At 28.6% G+C, this 20,928-nt stretch overlaps 1 protein-coding gene across 2 annotated transcripts in view; it reads left to right on the top strand.

The window, feature by feature from the left end:
- The window catches only part of LOC121120470 (uncharacterized), a 130,301-nt gene extending 111,457 nt beyond the window's left edge, over positions 1-18,844 (top strand). The window contains exon 4 of one of the 2 annotated variants that reach the window (XM_040715357.2): positions 16,935-18,844. In XM_040715357.2, the coding sequence (XP_040571291.1) occupies positions 16,935-17,069 (135 nt within the window). In that variant the 3' untranslated portion in view covers positions 17,070-18,844. The remainder of the gene's footprint in view (positions 1-16,934) is intronic. The other variant, XM_071889101.1, reaches the window with a different exon arrangement.
- The last annotated feature ends 2,084 nt before the right edge of the window (positions 18,845-20,928 follow it).

Below are 20,928 nucleotides of genomic sequence, written 5' to 3'. Positions count from 1 at the left end.
TATCAACTTTAAAATTAGTCCAAAAGTTCAAAATTGGCTTATGAGGTCACTTATTCAACTTCCCTTGACTCACTGCTAAATACAGCTTTGACTATATATTGACCGTTTAAAGTTAATTATTCTTTATTTAATAGTACAGATTTCTCACCAAGGCGTCATCACGTCTTGCGTACTTTTAAAATCCTGTTTTTTAATGTACCTTTATTTGGTGAGATGGAGTTGCACTGATTATGTATAAGTAAACATTATATTATTGCATTAACACCGTCTGACCTAGAAATCTTTTTTAAAGTCCATATAAGTAAGTATATTTCCTTTTGTAGGAACGACAGGGGTGCAAACCTATGCACATTGAGTTTATAGAATAATTTCTCCCTAGCGCGTTGTCCATTGAGTTACGTCGTTCCACGAAATTATGTTCTTGTACATTGATTTTTTACTGTCTAGTTACCGATTTGAACTGCTTTTTATATTTTCCATGCAGTTATCATTATTTTTTTATTCTAGAAGACAGATCATATTAGTAAAACGAATGATTTGATTTGATTACTTTTTAATGACTTAAATGATGCCCTAACAAATCTATTCTGAATCTTCTTTGACGAAAAAGACTCAATTTAAGTTGTCCTTAGAGGCCGAATGGGTCAAAAAGAAATGTTTTTATTCTTAAATACATCATGTGTGTTGTAAATAAACCATTTACATACAACTCTAGGCATAACTAATCTATAAAAGCCCTGAGTTGTTTCCCCCCTCCCATTACGTTAATATATACGGAAAGTTTATATACAAACCCTATTATTGTTGACCTGAAAAAGAGTTAGATGTATTGTATACATATAGAGGTATATTTATACATCAATACATTTCCATATCAAATGAACTTATTCAATAGCCAAATAAAATTCAATCAGAATCTTTTTTCTCAAACTTTTATTTCCCTTCTCCTATTATCATTCACAACAACAAGGAAACTCAGCAATCCTTGTGTGATTCTTTCAACTTTTTCTATAGTTAATCAATAAACTAGCTCAATTATAAAATACAAAGTTGAGGAAAGAAAGAATTTATCCTTTACCTTGAAACTCCCTTTTATATATATATATTTATTGGAAGTGTTTATAGCGGATTTGTTATTTATGGTTATGCTTCTCTTTCAAACCTTTTCATTTTTTCATATTCATGAAACATAAATCCAATTGAGTAGGGAAAAAATACATTTTAAAAGAGTAGCTATTGAATTAAGGAGAAAGGAAAACTAAAGACACACATCTTCATTACAAAGTGATGAGGATTGTATGTATTTTGGGCATGTTAAAAAAAAAAAGAAACAGAAAATCAATATGAACACCCTGAGAATTTGAAAAACGTTTTGTTTGATCAGCACCTATCTACTCTGACAAAGGAGGATGCGTCCAAGTAAATAAACTAGGACAATAGTAATAATTCCTCGAATGTCGATCCTCAATTCTACTTTGAGTCCTACAAAAACTTTCAATTATAACTCCCCAGCAAATCCTCAAGGGTACTCTCTGTCATTCATAAACACACACGAAAGTTCTATCATATTTGGAATATTATTGAATGTAGTAGGAAAATAACTTCACTACTCAAGAGTTGAATAGTAATGACAACAGCTGAGGAAAAGAAAATTCATTCTTCAGGTTAGCAATTCCCGAAAAACACACGAGCTAAATGAATACATACGATTTACATCACTATTCATTACATTACTAAAATCTTCATTTTCCAAAAAGAGAAATAATAAAGTTTCAAGTTCATTCATATTTATTATAAGCCAATAACGCCATTATCTCCAAATACAGAACGCTGCCCCAATCTCTTTCGATCTTGCTGGTTATTAGCTTTGTCTTGTTTTTATTTGATTGATACTGTCCTAGAATATAAAAATGTAACGCCTACTTTTACAGGAGCCGCTATCAAAGCAATGGGGTTTTGTATTTGTTCTTTGTCTGAAGAATGGGTTTCTTTAACATTGCTTATTGAATATATCAATTAAGCAGCACAAATGAAGATCAGAAGCAAAATTATGAAAATAGTAAGCACCTTTAAATGCGTAAATAGACATGTAACTGGAATTGACTAACAAAAAATTATACATGTAACTAGAGAAAATAATACTGAAGTTTATAAATTTTTTGGCTCTAATAGTTTGGCGTTATTTTTAATAATAAATTTATGTTTTTATTTTGAGAGACACCTCTGTCAACATAGAATTCAAACAATAGTTATATAATTATAAAATTAATCGATGAAATCCTATTTCTTTTGTATGATGCCGCAACAAAGGAATGAAGCCTTGCAAAGACTATTTAAGCACATCAGTATAACAGAAAATATACTAGAATTAGTGGTTAATTGATGGGGTCGCTTACCATACAGGCGAATAAATCAATCGGAGAATATATCTGGTATAATATTCTATGTGATTTAAACCTATAAAGAAATGGAAATATAAATTATACAGAATTGTTAAACAATATATGTATTTTTCATTTCATTTCATTTTATCCTTAATACAATGAAGGATAAATATATACTCAAAGTACCTTCGAAAAAGAGTGAATAATTTTCTTAATTGAATAATGCAAGCTCATTTTTTGATAATAAATCAAAGATATGAAATAAAATTTACGTTGAGCAAAAGAAAGAAAACTTTTTGAAGCATAAAGTTAGATGACAAAAACAATATATAATATTGTTATTTATAAATGAATCCCTCTAGATATTGTATAGAATCATTCAGTACTTATATGAAAACTGAAGAGTTCCATTAATAAAAATATAATCAAATGTAAAATACAGTAAGGATCAAACATAAAAATATTTGGAATCCCCTTTATGTTCTTAACATACCTCTTTCTTACTACAATTGGAATATTTTGGTCAACTACGACCGCGTCAACTTCTTCTTCAAATTTTCACTCTATCTTTTTTTGTCTCTGTTATTAAAACATTAAATAGTTTGGCAATAACCTGAAATGGATTTCATGGGTAATAAATGTCACGTTAATGAGTAATGGACTGATTATGAACTACGGGAGATAGAGGACAAAAATGAAGATAACGGATCATTTATGGTCTTCCGTCAGAAATGGAGTCGAAAGAGATAATTGTAGAAAAGTTTGGAATTGAAAAATGTAAAATCAAATACGCTTTTCGTATAGGGAGTAAACAGAATGGTCCACCCCCAACTATAGTACAATACCGTACCAATACAGGCTGATGACCTGACCATAGAAATTATTATAAGCAAAAAAATAGATAATGTGAGTGTCAAAGCATGCCTTACAAAATACTAAAGAGACGCCTACCAGAAGGTCTATGAAGATTTTAAATAAAAAAGACGGCAAACCCAGATCTATTGCAGCTTGTAAGGAGTTCTGGGCAGCTAAGAATCATCAAATGGAAAAACTAAAGATATTTTAAATAAACATCGGGAGCTTATTCCTCAAATTTCATACACTTCAAATCATTATTGACGACCACCAGCCTTCATTGATCTGTATCACCGAAACTTGGCTAAATGATCATCTAAATTCCAAATCATTCTAAGCAATTATTTTCTAACTTCTCGAGCGGATCGCAACTCATCCACCAAATCCAGAGGAGGGGGATAGCTATCTACTCCCGTAATGATACAAGAGCTTTTAATCTCCAGGAACACTCTGATGAATTTTTTGAACTTTGTACGATTCAAGTTCAAAATTTGAAATGCATGTGTGGATACAAATCCCCCGACTCCAATTACAAAAGTGACCTTGCGCTCTCTTCTTTCATCAAGGAAATTAATAACTCAAAATTTGCGGGACTTCAATATTCCTGCAGTTGACTGAATACTCTTACACCTTATTTCAACTCAGCAAATCTACTTATCCAGGCTTTCCTTGACCCCTTCCTCCACCAATACATCACTGAATCTACGCATCAAAGGAGACAAATTATATATTGTCCTCTCTAATTCCTCATGTAATATTAAGCCGAGGTAATGAAGGGGGTGTCCCTCTCAGATCACTACCATATTGTTATTGATCCTAATTACATCGTCATGTTGAAAAAGCCACACGAGTCACCCACCTACACTCTAGATTTTAAAAACACCAATTACATAGAAATCCAAACAAGCTTGATAGTATTTGTGTTTTTTTCTTGAAGAAGCTTAGTAATGTTATTTACTTCCCTCTTACAATGATATTCAACAAGTCGATGCAGGAGGGAGTTGTGTCGTTTGACTGGAAATGCGCCAATAATATCCCAATACACATAAAAGGGAGCAATAAGGATATTTGTAATTACCGACAAATTTTCATCTCAAGCCAGATGTCTCGACTGATGGAGAAGCTAATCAATTCTGAAATGAGAAACTTTTTTGACAAACACAATTTGATATCTCTCAGATAACATGGATTCTGAAGTGGAAGGTCTTGTATTACAAACCTGTTATCATTCTGGGATGATGTTGCTCGAAGTAGGGACTCCTCACTGGATACATAAGTTTTATACTTCGATTTCAGCAAGGTGTTCGACAAGGTGCTGCATGGTTGGCTCGAACACAAACTATATTGTATTGGGATTGGGGTTGAACTATTGTAGTGAATTTCATCTTGGCTCAGAAATCAAGAACAGCGAGTTTTGATAAACGGCATTTTATCAGCTTCAATAGGTGTCCAATCCTCTATAACTCAGAGTAGTGTCCTTGGACCTACCCTCTGAAGAAGATTTATGAAGCACGTGTTATTACTATTTTAAACTACGCTTCTCAGTTGTGGAATCCAATGTATAGAAAGTAAATCAAAGCTCTTGAAAATGTACAGAAACACTTTATTAAGATGATATATGGCGACAAATCTTATGAGGTTAGTTTACATCTAGTCGGGCTGTTGTCGCTTGAAAAGAGGAGGAAACTTCAGGATGTGATTATGATGTTTAAACTTACTAATGGAACGACTTATTGTAATATAAAGCCCAAAGTATGTAGTAAGGTGTACACCAATCTTCCGATTTTTACTTAGTTCAGCCTTCAGCAAATACTAATTACATCTAACATAGCTTTTTTAATCGAACTATACGGATATGGAATAGCCTCCCCGAAGAAGTGAGACTTCAACGTCTTCAGTTTACGGCTTTAAGATACTTTTAAAAAATAATCAACATCTACTTTAATTCTACATCACCTTATATAATTTCATTTTGTCATATTATTTCAATAGATTTTATCATATTGCTTGATTATACTTTATCATAATGTTTTATTATATTTTACCATGAGTCGACAATATTGGACATTTTTTAGCGACTCGTCGAAACCAAACAAATAAATAAATAAATTTGTGGTTGAATTAGAAGGAATTCTCGGATATCGTTTGTATGAAATGTGTTAAGAAGTTAAAAACAAGTAATAACCCAAGTCAGTAAATAAATGCATTATTTAGAATGACTAAACATATTTTAAGTAATAAAAACAACTGTTTTTGAAAGAAACTATTTGATTAAAAAAATATTAACTTTAAAATGTACAAGGTAATAATAGTTTATCAACTAATAATAAATATAAAAAATTGGACGAACTGCATAATAAAAAATATAGAATAATATATAATTTCAAAATTAGACCTCTGAAGATAGACCAGCCTTCCGTCCTCTTCTTATGTCTCAATTTAGAAGTAATCACATCACAGTATTGAAAAAAGAAAATAATCCATCACATTCAGGAAAAATATTCGAGGAAATATTTAAAAAAAAGATATAGTACTCAGAAAATTTGAAAAAGTTAAAATATAAAATGAAACAGTAAAAATATTTACAACTATAACATTTTTGAAGGACAATCTTGCATTTTGAAAATACTAACAATATTTATTAAACTTTTTAACCTTACTAATTCAAAAGCAAAATCCCATAACTAGTGATTTAAATCGTATCTATTTTTTATCTGGCCTGTTTTTTTAAATTGGTTAGAATGAATTTCCTTTTACTCAGCTGTTATCATTATTATTTAAATCCCAAGTAGTCAACTTCCTTTTCTATTACTTTCTATTGTATTCAAAACCAGATTGAATACTCATGTGTACTCATACAAGACGGAGAATAAGCTGATCTAATTGTTGCGGAGCTATAATTGTAAGTCTTTGTGAGACTCATAGTAAAATAGAGAATCGACATCAAACAAATTTTTGTCATTTGATTTTTTTCTTTTTTTCCCCCCTCCTCACTTGTCACAGCTGATTGTAGATCATTTAAAGAGACATCCTGAAAGCTGCGCTTCTCTCCTCTAAAAAAATTCTTCAAAATGTCAGGGTAGCCATGTAGATTTTCGCTTTCATTTTTTTCAACATGTCTAAATTCCTAAAAATTTTAATTACTACTCATAGACTCTTGGTATTTTGATGCAAAGAGAAATTTTTTGTTTAGTATATCCTTTATTTCTAAGCAATTTCTATTCTTTTTTAATATTTAAACCCCACAATGAGTCGATAATAATGTATCGATACTATGATCATGGGTTTTTTAACACATCACAAATGAAATCGGCATTGAAATGGGGTTCTTAATGCATAAAATACTATTTTATATATTTATTTATAGACTGTTAAAATAATTGATGTGATAGTTTTTTTTAAAGTTTCTTAATGGACTCTATTAAGATTGATTATCTTTTGTTTTGTGATTTCTTATGCTCTTCATCAATTAAGCTTTTCCAGTAAAAAAATATATGGTTTTATTAAAAAGAATATTGTATATTAAAGGATATGATCAAGGTTAAAAATTGATCATATTTATAAATGTGTTTTTTTACATCAAAAGCATATTGTATCTAAGCCATAAAATAGAATGGGTTTTATAAATCCGTTAGTATGGTTTTGTGGAGATAAGTGAAGTTTGTTTCTTTTGATGATGCAAGTCAATCAGGTTGTAGAGGTAGTAGCGTGTTTTCAATCTAAAGGCGAGGTTCTAAAGTTTTTTTTTCTTTCAAATATAGTTGCATCCATGTGTTGAAACAATGAGTTTGCCTTCAAAAAAATATCGCCGCAAAACGGTTCCTCATAATCTTTTATTAAAATAAGCTAATTGCAAATTTACTTCTTAACTTTTGTTGGTTCGATTTTTGATAATCAATTTTTTAAATTTCTAATATACAAACAAACCGATTTTTTCAATTCATTTCATAATTTGAAATTTTTTTTTCCATGATCGCAAATAACTCCACAAATAAGAATAATAGAAAGCTAAAATTAGTATCATCATATCCGGAGTTATGTTGGAATCATAATTTAGTACAATTAATCCAAATAAAGTAATTGAAACCGGATTTATTATGAAAAACCAACATTTTACAGACTTTTGAAGAATTTTTAATATTACTTTTCAACTCTTCATCTACAATTTTGAAATAAGATATGCTGTAATTCAAATTTGAAATAAGATATGCTGTAATTTAATTTTGCGTCTTGCTGTATAGAATAACAATTCTTATGAATTGTTATTTATAGAAAAATGACAAAATCACCAGTTATTAAAATACCAAAGTTCGATTTATTCAGTGTATTGACAATCAAGGACGTCACTTATTTGACGTGATTTTTAAACTTTAGTAAAATAAACTTTAAATGTATGCTATTATTAAAAAACAAAATTGAAGCTTTTATAATTTAGAAAACATGTTTTATTATCTATTAGAAAAATTAATTTATGTTGCTGCTCCCTGTATATAAAAGGAACATGTAGAAATAATATAAAAAGTCACATTTAATTTCCTCTGTTTCCTATAATTTATGGTTCGAATTCCTCAGAGAAAGTCAATTAAAAAATAAGATTTATTGCTTAATAAACTTTTGAATTTTGGTATAAATAATAAGGATGTTGTAAATAATCAAAATGGACTTTTAAAAGTCATGTATAAATTTTATTGTGACTTGCTCATTTTATGTATTTTTTCATCGAAAACTATGTTCTAGTTTCTGTTGCTGTTATTTTTTGTGTGCCTGATCATGAGATCAAGTCAATTTTTAACTTGTTTATGTAATGGATTGAGATAAAAAAACATACTAAAGAGACTAGTAAAAACTTTCTGTAAAATATTCAATTTTTGTATGCTCTTATTTATCCAGCATAATCAAATAACATAGATCAAAAGATTATATAAAAATATGATGCTGATCTAGAACAACAAGATATACGTAAACAAAAAAAAGTTTTGAACATTTATATATGTATTTCATATTCTTTTGAAGAAAGAAATACAAAAATTGAAGTTATTTTTGACTTTTTACAGACAAGTTGTTTTTGCTTTTTTGAATGTGTATATAAATTGATTTATCAAAGAAGAAAAGATGATGAAAATAGCGAAAAAAAACTTACAATAAATAGAGTCAAATTTTGTGAAAGCCTTTTATTTAATTGCATAGAAAAATATATATGTAGATATGGGCATACTGGAACTTTCTACCCAATGCTTATTTGCAAAATCATGAAAGTGTACATATACTGTATTTTTCGGGCAACCGTTGATGTATCAGTGAATGTTATACAACACCGTTACTTCAATAGTATATTCTGTTGTGGTTTTCCTTATTTAGAACTGAAAACTGTAATCCAGACTAGTTCTAGGACCACCGGTCGTGAAAGTACTTGGTACCGGTGCTTAAACCCGTCTGTCTTTCAAACTGTGAATACTACAGCCTAAATTCATCTGTGAAAGTATTGGATACCTACATTAAGCGGGAAAATCAGGGGATGGCAGCCACTGCTCACACGACATACCAGAAACCTCTAATAGGTTATTGTCTCTAACAGACAGGGATAAAAACAATTATAGACAATCTATTTCTTGTACTGAATGGGCTACTAAGCTGTCCAGCATGCGAAAGATTTCTTCAACTCTTGGAGGGACTGATTTGTCTCCATTCAAACAAATGGAAACGCGGCTTGGACAAAGACTTTCAAGATCTCCATTTTGAAGCATCTTCGAAAAGTTATGTTAGGAGGTCAAGAAAATCTCAAATCTCTTTGGGAAGTAAGCATAGACGAACGAGCAGCTAATGAGAATGGATTACCACGATACAGCCGAAGTATTTCCTTGGATTCTCAAATCCAACTGTCTAAGTATTACTTTCATATGAAGAAAGTGTTAACCCCCCTGCAGAATGACCTAAATACTGTCCAACTCTCGAAGAAAAAATGATTTTCTGTAGATAAAAGGAAAAAAGGAATCAACAATAAAGGTAAACGCACACAACCACCCCCGAATTCATCCTCAGGGACCACATACTCACCCCTTGCAGAGCTAGCACGTTCAGTAGCCGAAGCCTTATGCAAGGACGTAACTTTATAAGTTTTAGGACTTTTATGAAGGACTTTTGTTCTAAATACGGATTGACACAAGACTATCTACTATTATCTTAATTAAAATCTATAACGTAAGCGGGTAGAACTATTTACAGCTCTTGTACAAAATAGTCAAACAGTCTGGATAAATATGTCACTTGTCTTACGCCCTATAAAAATTGTGTTGGGATTAAGTAATTTACTAAACGTGTTTGAACGCGGCTCCCTCTACGAAAAGATACTAAGAAAATAATTATTATTGATATGATTGACATTATTTATATAATATCAAGATTAATAATAGGTTAATGATATAATATAATAGAATTATGTGTATAAAGATAATATTAAGTCGTCATTATTAGATTGTTCTTAACATAATAACACATTGAGACTTTTCTTCTTCTTTTTGGAAGAAAGGTTGACATACACATTCAACAAACTTTTTATGTCATGTTTGTTATGGGCTTACGGGGTAGTTGACATCCCACCAGGGCATCACAATCTTATTCATCCCCTCCAGCAACTCTTTGGCCCCCACCTTAAGCCATACCGGTCAAGAAGTATTCAGTGACAATCTTGTTGTGCCCTCCACTCCAGTCTTCCTGGAAAGGCTCTTGCCTTTCGTGCAAGATCAACAAAAGAGCTCAGAATTTTTACACCTCTTGCATAGAGTGATGGACGTAGAGAAGATCTGTTATCCATTGCTTTTTGCCTCTATTGTAGTTGTTTAATGACGTATTGCAACCAATAATACACTAAAGGAAAGTTAATAAATTTTGAAACAATTTCTTATATATAACCCAACATCTACGTACAAGCCATTTAGTTTAAGTAAATAGCTTGTACATATTTTAGAATTGAAAATAAACTTCCATTTTTTAGGCCATTGGTGGAATCATTTATTACGAATTTATCATCAGTTAAGTATTTTTTGAATCTTTTTAGTAAACCATTTATTGGTTATTTGATCATTTATATAGTAAAGAAATATAACACTTTACTCCAACAAACTTCTTCAAAGACTAAATAAATTGGTTGGAATAAAGCTCCCTCAAGGAGTAGAATTCGTTGATGAGAGCTAGACATATAATTCATTCTTTCATAATATTTGCTTATAATTTATCAACTATTAACTGCTCGTCGTTATTATTGGTTTGTTATAAACAAAATATTGTTCGAATAGCTAGTTCTATGCATATTTTGGACTGTAAGACAAACTAACAGTATATTCTTTTGCCATAGACATGGTGGATTCTATTTTATATATTATAAAATTTTTATTCGCAATAAAATCAAATATAAGTATTAAAATATATAAACCAAATGGACAAATCTTTAATAATTAATACAATTAACTTAAAGGCTTGTTTCTAAAATTTACATAAAACTAGAGTATTACCCTTTTACGGATGTCACAAGGTATTTTTGTTTTCAGTTTCTATCTTTTTATAGCAGACGCGATATCTCGTCTTAAAATAAAAAATGAATCATTATAAAAGAAAAATAATTTTAGTAACTTACATTGGGATTCCATTTCTCCGATAAATAACTTGTTGGTATAGATTGAAGCAGAAAAGATGATAAACTTAAAGGATATTACATTGATGTGAATCCATTATCATTATGACTTGATAGGGGCGAATGCAACGGATTCATGATTTTTTTAAGGATCTCTCTATTCACTAACTAAACATCCATGAGTCTTCGAATTTGCTATGATTTTGCTCTTGGAGTAGATTGATAGTGATTAATGACTCCTTTCCTCTCCAAGAATTTGATATATTCAGAAATGATATGCTGTCTCTTAGAGCCATATTTCCTTTTAATAATCTTTGGTGTGGTTATTAAAAAAATAATTTATTTTTTTAAATTGATTTCCCCCTAAGAAATTGTGATGGATTTAATAAATAGATCATCTGTCAAGGGGTATATATTTTCAATATATTAAAATTGAATGTTTTTTTTTATTTTAAAGTGAGAAATTTGAAAACTAAGTAGTTTTATTTGGCTCTTAAATGGCCATAAATTATATTTCGGAAATGAAATACGATATTTAACTGTGATTACAAAAAAAATTGTAAGATGTATAACTATTACAATTTATGCATGAAAACATTTGCACATTTGTTTCATTGGCTCACAATTTCTTTTTTTTAATTAACAAACCTTTTCAGTTTGTTAATTAACAACAACTAAAATTGTCTTTTTGTTTGCAGTCAGTCTTGGATACAATTAAATGTAATTCCACAGGACTTTAGCCTTTATTTTTATGGTTAATCCCTACAAGGTTATTTGAGAAAATAATTTGTCTTTAATTGCAACATGAAATATTTTTTACTTCAGTCGGTGAAAAAAAAACAGTTGAGCTGGCAAAATGTTTTGAGGTGTTTTGGGAGGGTTTCTGATAACTTAATCTCAATTTAGTGAAACTGTAAAAAGTTAGAAAAACTTATTGGAGTTTTTGATAACTAAAGTTGATGGGAGGATTTACAATAGTCTTGAGAAGATTATTAGTAAATGGAGTAATCAAGATTTCTTAAAAAAAGGTTCAGGGAATGACAAGTAATAAAGTTATTAATAAAATTAACTCTTGATTGCTCAACAATGATCCGAGACAATAAAGAGTTTGAAAAAAAAAAAAAAAAAAAAAAACAGTATTAGAAACAAACATATTTTTGTACAAAATAAATCCAAAACCTAGTGAGAAGAAAATTAATTAAAATCTAATTTTTTTTATGATGAGTTAAAAACATTTTTTAAAGCTATCTTTAATCTAATTTTATACTTGTTATGCCGACTGTAAATCATGTAGATGGTAAATACGTACAACGTAATAGATACGTAGTCGAACATATATATTTATTTTGTAGAAATTTTTTTTGAAAGTTTTGAAAGTTTAAATAAGTAAATATTCAGAAACCCTTAGTTGATGTTGCTTTTAGGAAACTTTTCTTTATTTTTGAAGAAAAAAAGGCAAACACATAAAATATAATATTAATAATATTACATCCTTTTATAAGGATTTTTTCTACTAAACTTTTGTACAGAATATATATAGAATGTAACATGTATATGTTTGTGTTTATTGATAAGATAGTTAGAGCTTTCTAAATATGACTATTTAATTTTATATATACAACAAAGGATAGGCTGTTGAATATCATTTATTCATGGATAAGTTTCTGAAAGTTCAACATGTGTTCTTGTTTTATATTTCACATTTTTCCGCTTATTTACATTTAATGAGTGGAAAATGGCATCAAAAGATTGAAATATTGATTTTAAAATAATACATAAGCAATTTAACAAAAATTAATTATTTTTGTTGTTCTTAAATTAGTAAATTCGTTTTGATAAATCAAAACTATATTTTTTTCCCAGTCAATATCGGTCTTTTTGATGGCAATTATTAATTTTTTGATGTTTTAGTATATATATTTGAATAATCAAATATAAAATGTATCAAATATTCTTTATATATAGTGCAGCAATATATTCTCCTTCCTTTGAAGTGCAATAAAACAAGTTTTATAAATTGAAAAAATATTATGTTTGTTTCAAAGTGCGAGTGCACATTGAAAGTTTTGTTTTACAAAAGTTTGAAAATCATATCAGATAGATGCCGTCTCCCATTGTCTATACACTGAATAAACTGAACATTGGCATTTTAAAACCTGGTGATTTTTTTTTTTTTTTTTTTCCCTTTAAAAAACTTTTCATTGGAATATTTTAGAGTGATAATTATTTATGTAAAAAAAAAGATGTCCAATAAAATGAGCAATTTTATATTATAGTTGTGGATGATTTGTTGATCGAACCAACTTATGTTAAGAGATTTTACTAAGGTCATAAAAATGTTAGTTTAGCCCGGTTATAATAACTTGATTCACACAAATTTAGCTTTTTACGCCCGTATGTGACTAATTCGTCACATCATAAATAAATACATAAAGAAGTAGAGTTTAGAAACCGATTAAAACGGTTGATAATATGTTCTGCTTACGTTTTATGTTTTTGTTTAATCAGAAAAGCGGGATACTTTTCATTTAAAACAAAAACTTTGGTGGTGCATCACGTGCATTTTGTTTCTCCCTGACCTTTGTTTTACTTTACACTATAGACAAAATTCCAAGTATGCTAAGAAGTTGTCTACAATCAGGTACGCTTAAAAGTATTCAGAACATATTTTTTCAATAAAATGCATTATAACTTGTCATTTAATAAAAATACAACAGTTTTTATCGGTGTCACTTTTTAGTCACATCCGTGTTATCAACTGATCATTTTCATCTTTATAAATGAATCAATTAAATTATAAAAATGAAATTGTAAAATGTAAGTATGAAGACAACATTAACCCATTTAATTCTTTAATTCTTATTAAGACTCGTTTATGCTTAACACTTTTAATTAAAACTCCTGTATCAGTTAAAACATTATATAAGTGATTCAATATTTATGATAAATGGTTGGAGTTTTGTTGATATTTTAACATGTGAAGATATATTTTCAAACCATTTCATATGTAAGGGCTAATACTTGATTCCATGTAATTAGATAAAAACTTATATTGATTCCTTAAAACAAACCTTATATTCAATTGTACTCACAAAAAGATGAATAATTCAAAGAGGTGTTTAAAATATGTCAATCAAAGCTGGGAGTGGAATCAGTGATAATTCATGTTCTTTGAATATGGAAGGAATATGGAACGATTGATCGAATGTTATATCAAGAGAGGGGGAGATCATTACAAAAATATTTTCGGAAGCAATACTCTAGCATATCAGTATTGGCAATTTATTTATTAATAATCCATAATTATTAATTCTTTGTCATGTTTAACGTGCTTATTGCAATACAAATTTGTTTTCAATCTTAATGTTCAAACAGTTTTTAATTTAGTAAAAATTGAGGTACTTGTAGTAATATAATTTAATTGGTTGGCAGTTTACATAACCTTATGTCCAACTGAATTTCCATATAACAGGGATTCTCAAACATTTCACGTACTCCCATTATTTAAAACTTTTCAAATTCAACAATTTTAGACAGAATAGTCTGTAATTTCTTTGGTTTTTTTAAAAATATAAAATACTCATTTTTTTAATGATCTTTTCATTAGTAGAAAAGATTATTTAATAAAATATGCATTTATATAGTGAGGAAAATCATTAGGACATTGGGTGTATGAAGAAAAAATCAACATGGTATGTATATTATTTCGGAGTAAAGCAGCTTAGCTGCTATAATGTTTCATTAAATCCCATAAAACAGCTATGAAAAGGGGGAAGAAGAGATGGAAAAAAAATAAAGACTTGGTAGGGAATTACCCCGATGTAAACCCTAAATTCCACTCCCATTCCAACATTTTCGGTAGTTAAGACATCCAGCTTCAGCTGATATATAAATGGAAAAATTTCATTGGAACTATACAAAACCTCTGAAATCGTCGTCAAATAGGTGGTGAAATACTTTTTGAACGCTCACGTATATAGATTTTTCAATTTTGGCAAGTTTAATGTTTTCTATTTTTTGTGAAAGAGACATAAATAATTATAGTTTTTGTTCGTCAGTTTTTAATAAAAACAAAAATATCTTGTTAGTACGTAATTGGAATCAAATAACAAACTTTAATCATCATCACAAAAAATATGTTTCAATGAGACCACCACAAAAACCCCAATATAATGAGCTAATAATTTTTATAACGAATGTTTCTAATTCAAAAATAAACCTTTTTTTTTTTAAATGAGTTGACTACGATAAGAGTAACTATAATGACTTAATACATTCATATTATGTTTGAGACTTAACGATTGATAAAAATAATCTGATATAAGTAGATACCTATAAATAGAGACCTAATGACATGGGTATATCATGAATAGTCTCCCTACTTTCAACAGACAGTCATTCATTATAGTTAGGTGCTACAAATATGAACCATCCCTTTTTTTTCAAGTTGTATCAAAATTTGTTTTGTATTACCCTAATGAAAACGTTTGGACAAATATGATAAAGCAAAGAACAAACAAATTGTGCTTTGTTTTGTATAAAAAGAAGTCTATTTTATACATTTGTTAGTATGGGTTTAATTGGTTTTTGTATTTCGGCTAGATATATATATTATAAAAATAAGTTATTTTACCTAGAAATACAAAAATAAAAGTTTTTTTTTAAAACAACTTTTAGTAAAATATATTTATTTGACATCTAACAAATTAGTAAAAAAGATAACTTGATCCCTTTTAGTTAATTACTTAAAACCATTTAAAAGTGTAATGGAATTCTAATTACTAATTTTCTATTAAGTTAGTCTTATAGTTTATTTATGTTAGAAATAAAACAAATGTATTGCTTATTTTGATGTATAACCTTAAGTAAATGATGGTTTGATGGAATACATTCTTGGCCTAAATATACATATAACGTTTTTCCATGACGTTATAAATTTCAGAACTGTTTTCTACACTTAAAAAACTTACATCTCTTACTTCTGAGTGTCTAGTAAATATCTTTGGCTTTAAATTACTTTAAATTTGAATGCTTTGATGGACGCTTCCTTTCTATGGAAAGACTTTTTACAACTTTCATTAATTAAATATCTATTAAAAAACCTTCAAATTAGCAGCAATTATTTAAATTATTATGCTGTAATTTTTTTTTTACAAGCTACTACTTGACTGAACTTGGCGGATATTTTCATAAAATACAACTTTTATTTTTTTGGCGAGGTGTCCGTTCGACAAAGTCATTATTCGTAGAAGTGGATGTTTAGGCAAATAACATTAAAAAATGTTTCTTAGGGTAAAAAAATTCGGTAAAGTGTCGATAAAAAAATTTAGCATACTTTTTTAATAATAAATTATGATTTATCTTCTTGTCTCATTTTGTGCACAACATTGTGTTTTGAAAGCGGAAAATTGAAATTTAACTATGATAGTCAGTTGAAAAATTAATATATGTGAAAAGATTTAATAAGCCTCACCAATTGCGACCATACCCAAATATCAACCCTTGTAGTATTTTTATAATTAGGATTTCAACTCTTTCAAGGTATTTTATGGATAATTCCACCTAGGGGGATTGTAAAAGTAAATTTAAGAAACCATTGAAAAAAAATTGTGAGTAAAACTCATATCTTATATCAGAAGGACCAGAAGTAGATCCAACTACGGGGAATAAAGATATATTTTTGTACACCTGAGTCCTCACATTGAATAATATATAATCCCAAAAAATTAAATGGAATTGACTTTTATACAAACCAGTTAATTTAATTAATTACACCTCGATTAAAAATTGTTAAAAATACCCAAACCTCCTTAACAAAAGATGATTAAGATAACTAAAGAATTGAATTTAATCAGATTTAATCTTTCAAGAGCATAATAAATGTATTGAAATCAAAGTGTAAATTCAAAGAAATGAGAATAATTTGTATAAATATAAGGATGTATGATATCCCAGTTCACTAACAGAGGATTACTAAATCAATGTCGTAAAATGAACTATCAAATATTTTTCATCATTATAGTTATTTTGAGACGTACGTTTATAATACCCTTACTTTTTTCTTACAGAATTATTACTGTGAATATTATTCACAATATTTGGATGAATTTGAGCAACGAAGGAAACTAATAGGTCCCATAGAAGCCTCCGTTCTAATGGATGACATGCTAAACAATGGAATGACATTTTGTTCGATAATGTAAGGATAAATTCAAGAAAGCTTCATGTGTGTGTGTGTTTTTTTTTTGTTTTTTTGTGGTTGTTGTCATGTATCATGCTAATTACATATGTGTTGGAGATTTTTCTTTACTTGATGTATATTTATACTCTCTACTAATAAATTCACTTCCAGCCTACGTATTAACAAAAAAAAAGCTTTACAAGAAGCCCTTTACTTATTAATGACATGATTGTTTGTGCCAATGAACTACATGTACATATATGTAGGTACTGAACTTTTTAATGATATTGATTTTTTATTTATAGCAAATAATTTATATTTGGCTGCAATTCTTTCTTCAGTCTCCTTTCCTTCCTCAAAAATGCACATACATTTTTTTTAAATTAAGAGAAATAAAAGAACTACATATATAGGCACAAACCAAAGAAAGAAAAAGTGGGAAATGAGTGAGTAGGACTCACTAATTAATGTCATTAAGATATTACTTAATAATAAAATTTTATTTCATTATATATATTGTTTTTGGCTCATGAAGTTTGCAAGAATATGATTCTTCATAATACTTAGTATTACTGTAATTTAAAGGGTTTCTTGTTAGATTCTTAGCTAAGCTTGTAGATAAGAGTTTATAGTTTGGGTATATTGTATAAGTTTGCCCACTCGTCATACTTTCTCCTCCTGTCTTGAAATTGGAGACAAGGACAGCGAAAAATTGAAATTCAATTGTCCCAACTTTTAATAATAAGAAAATAACTTTGTAAGGCGAAGTAAGTGTCGAAGGGCAAAGAATATATTGTTAGATTAGCATAAGATAGATCTCAGGATGGTGTCTGGAAGAGATCATAATGTAAGACACTACGACTTTTTGTGCCTGTAAAAATATTTACTGATTCTACGAGTTGATTGATGTTCAAGACTCAAAATTCTGGGAGAGACTAACAAAGGCAGATTTTAAATCTACAACTTCCGTACAACATAATCCTGAAAATAATTATAATATAATAATTCATGGTAGATACTAGAAAAAGTCCTAGCCTCTTACATACTAATATCCTCCGGTCTCATCTCATAGTCCACGGATCGACTCAAATCTCAGCTTTCTATACACTTTCATGATCCTTCAATCTGCTAATTGGTCCTTTTACTCTTAAAATATATTCTTTACGTCGCTTCGCTTCACCTGCAAAATTCATTTTCTTATTATTAAAAGCTTGCAATAATTTCATTCCAAATTTCTGCTTAGGCGGTCTCCAACTTTAAATTAGAAAGAGAAAATATGACGTGCGGGCAAACTTACGAAAATGTACCCTTATAGTTTTATACAGAATTAGTATTTTTCTACAAAACAAAACAAAAGTTACAATAAAACTGAGTCAATGGTAAACGTCTTTTTATAAGTAAATCTGAATTTGAAATGGATCTATGTAATGTAAAATTGAGAGGAAAAAAACATGGTTTAACATAATTGGGATGATGATTTTTGTGTCTGTATGTGTGAAAAAAAACAACTAAAAACTAAACTTACACAAGACCTCGTTCATGTTGCATGTATGATGGTATGATTTAACAATCGTCGAGTTTTAATCTAATATGTTACTTCTATATTTAATTTTTGTAAAATATATAATAATAACAATTATTATTCAATATATAAGGATTTATAGTGACCAACTATTTTTTGACAGCATTTAATTACTTAATAATATACTTTATGATCCGCTCTTAAATAAATATATTACATTTTAATGTATACTTAAAGAAATAATAATAAATGTCTTTTTATATATTCTTCTGAAAGTATGTGTTTTATTCATTTATTTCTGTGCTACAACATGTCTAAAAATTGAGGATAGTTAATAAAAATAAATTTCTTGTAAATGATTTTTTTAATTTTTAATCCAAATAAAATAAATATGAATGAAACATTAGCTTAACATATTTTCTGACGTAATAAATTGTAATGATTACATCAGGCAACCCTCTCTATAAACGAAATGAGAAAATCCGAGCATTTATTAGTTGAAATTAAATATCAAACATGGTCTTTGGAAGTTTTAGATAATTTAGCTTAGAAAATTTGCACTACCGGTAATTTTGTCTCGAGGAGATTTTCTCGTATGACATATAAGCCCCATTTTTTATATTTTTATATTATCGGTTCGTACTTAAATATTGTAGTCAAAATTATAGTCACAGTTTGTGGAGAGCATAACGTGGGTGTACAAGCCGGAAAACGTTGTATATTTCATGTTATAACCATTGTGAATTATGGAAAATAATAAACAGCTAGAACATTCTTGAAAATCAAAGAGGTTGAAGAACGATGAAACAATTTGTAAAGTTGTCAAACTGATGGTTTGGAAATCTTGGGCTAAAAATAAAATGAAAAGGAAATCATTTTGGAAACTTTTTTTAAGGATGACTAGAACAAGTTATCTGATATCCAACTCATCCGTCCACCACCAATTAAAAAAGCAGAGGCGTCCGCAGAGGTGGACTGGAGTTACAAACTATGGATTTTTTTAATAATCGTTATTTATTGTAATCCAATATCATTGGTATAAATTTGATAAAGAAAATGTAACAAAAAGTACAATAATTATTACAAACAACAAAAACATTAAACTTAGTTGAAATAAATAGAAACTCCGTACAATAAATATAAGTCATAAATATAGTATAGGATGCGCATTGAACGTCAAGTTAGGATTCCTTTAATCGCTTTTTCAATATTTTCTAACATGTGGCTTGGTGAGTAGATTACAACTTTTGGTGCTCTGAAAATGCAGAGTTGGACCACACCAAAGGTCAAAAGATATTATTCTATTTGTAAAATTTTTATTACAGATATATTATTTTCGCAAATGATGGTATTTAATCCATGGAATACTATATAGGTATGAAAGTTTATCATTTACTTTTGGTGCAATTGAGTCATGAAAATCTTTTTTTATATTATTAGTTATGAATTAAATATATCAAAGAAACTATGGTGATTAATTTAATCATTAAAAAAAGTTATATACTCTGAAAGTAAAGAAGATTAATTTTAATTAATTATGAATACTTTTTATTTGAAATACTTTAAAGCACTATATAGATTTAATTTCAGAAAAATCTATTTAATCAAAGTCATTTTACACATGTCATCACTTTCTTATAATGAGAAAAAACTATTCTTAATGACGTAGGAATGAGTTATTCTTTATGTTTTTGAATATATAAATTATAAATAAATAAAGGTTTCTAGTAAAATGATTGCAGTATAAAGATACAAAATCCTTCGGAAAAGGGTGTACTAAAGTAAATTGTTTGATTGTTTTGCTATGGGCATCAGAACTAAAGACAGGTTACTGGACCTATCGTACGTATGAATATATATATATATGTATATATTAGACTGTATCATAATGACAAAAAATATGGTATTACCGGATATTTTTTATTTTGTATATTATTAATTAACGCAGTTATATTTGCAAATCTATCTATGTATATGCTTCCTTATTTTTACTATTCAAACCTCATTTTTTGATACCAGGTGTCAAATATATTATTACTCAATTTACCTTGTTAGAGCTAATTTATGACAAAAAGAAACACTATTTTACAAATTTATGATTTTTGGCTACAAAACCTGTCTTTTAAATTGTAAAAAATATAATATAGGGGCGTCATCTGTGGTGTAATAAAGATATCTTGCATTAGAAAAAGAATATATATAATCATGTATCTTCACTAGCTAACAAGGCCTTTAGCAACTTTTAAAAAAAAAAACTTTAGCAGAGATTAACACCCTTATCAAGTAAACTACATACATCTTTAAACTCAGTTTCTAATAAGGTTATTACAATATATTATTTTGATAGACACAGAGAATA

The sequence above is a fragment of the Lepeophtheirus salmonis genome, chromosome 1 (assembly GCF_016086655.4).
Source record: "Lepeophtheirus salmonis chromosome 1, UVic_Lsal_1.4, whole genome shotgun sequence".
In the NCBI taxonomy this organism is placed as follows: domain Eukaryota; kingdom Metazoa; phylum Arthropoda; class Copepoda; order Siphonostomatoida; family Caligidae; genus Lepeophtheirus; species Lepeophtheirus salmonis.
This window is presented reverse-complemented; position numbering and strand designations above follow the sequence as displayed.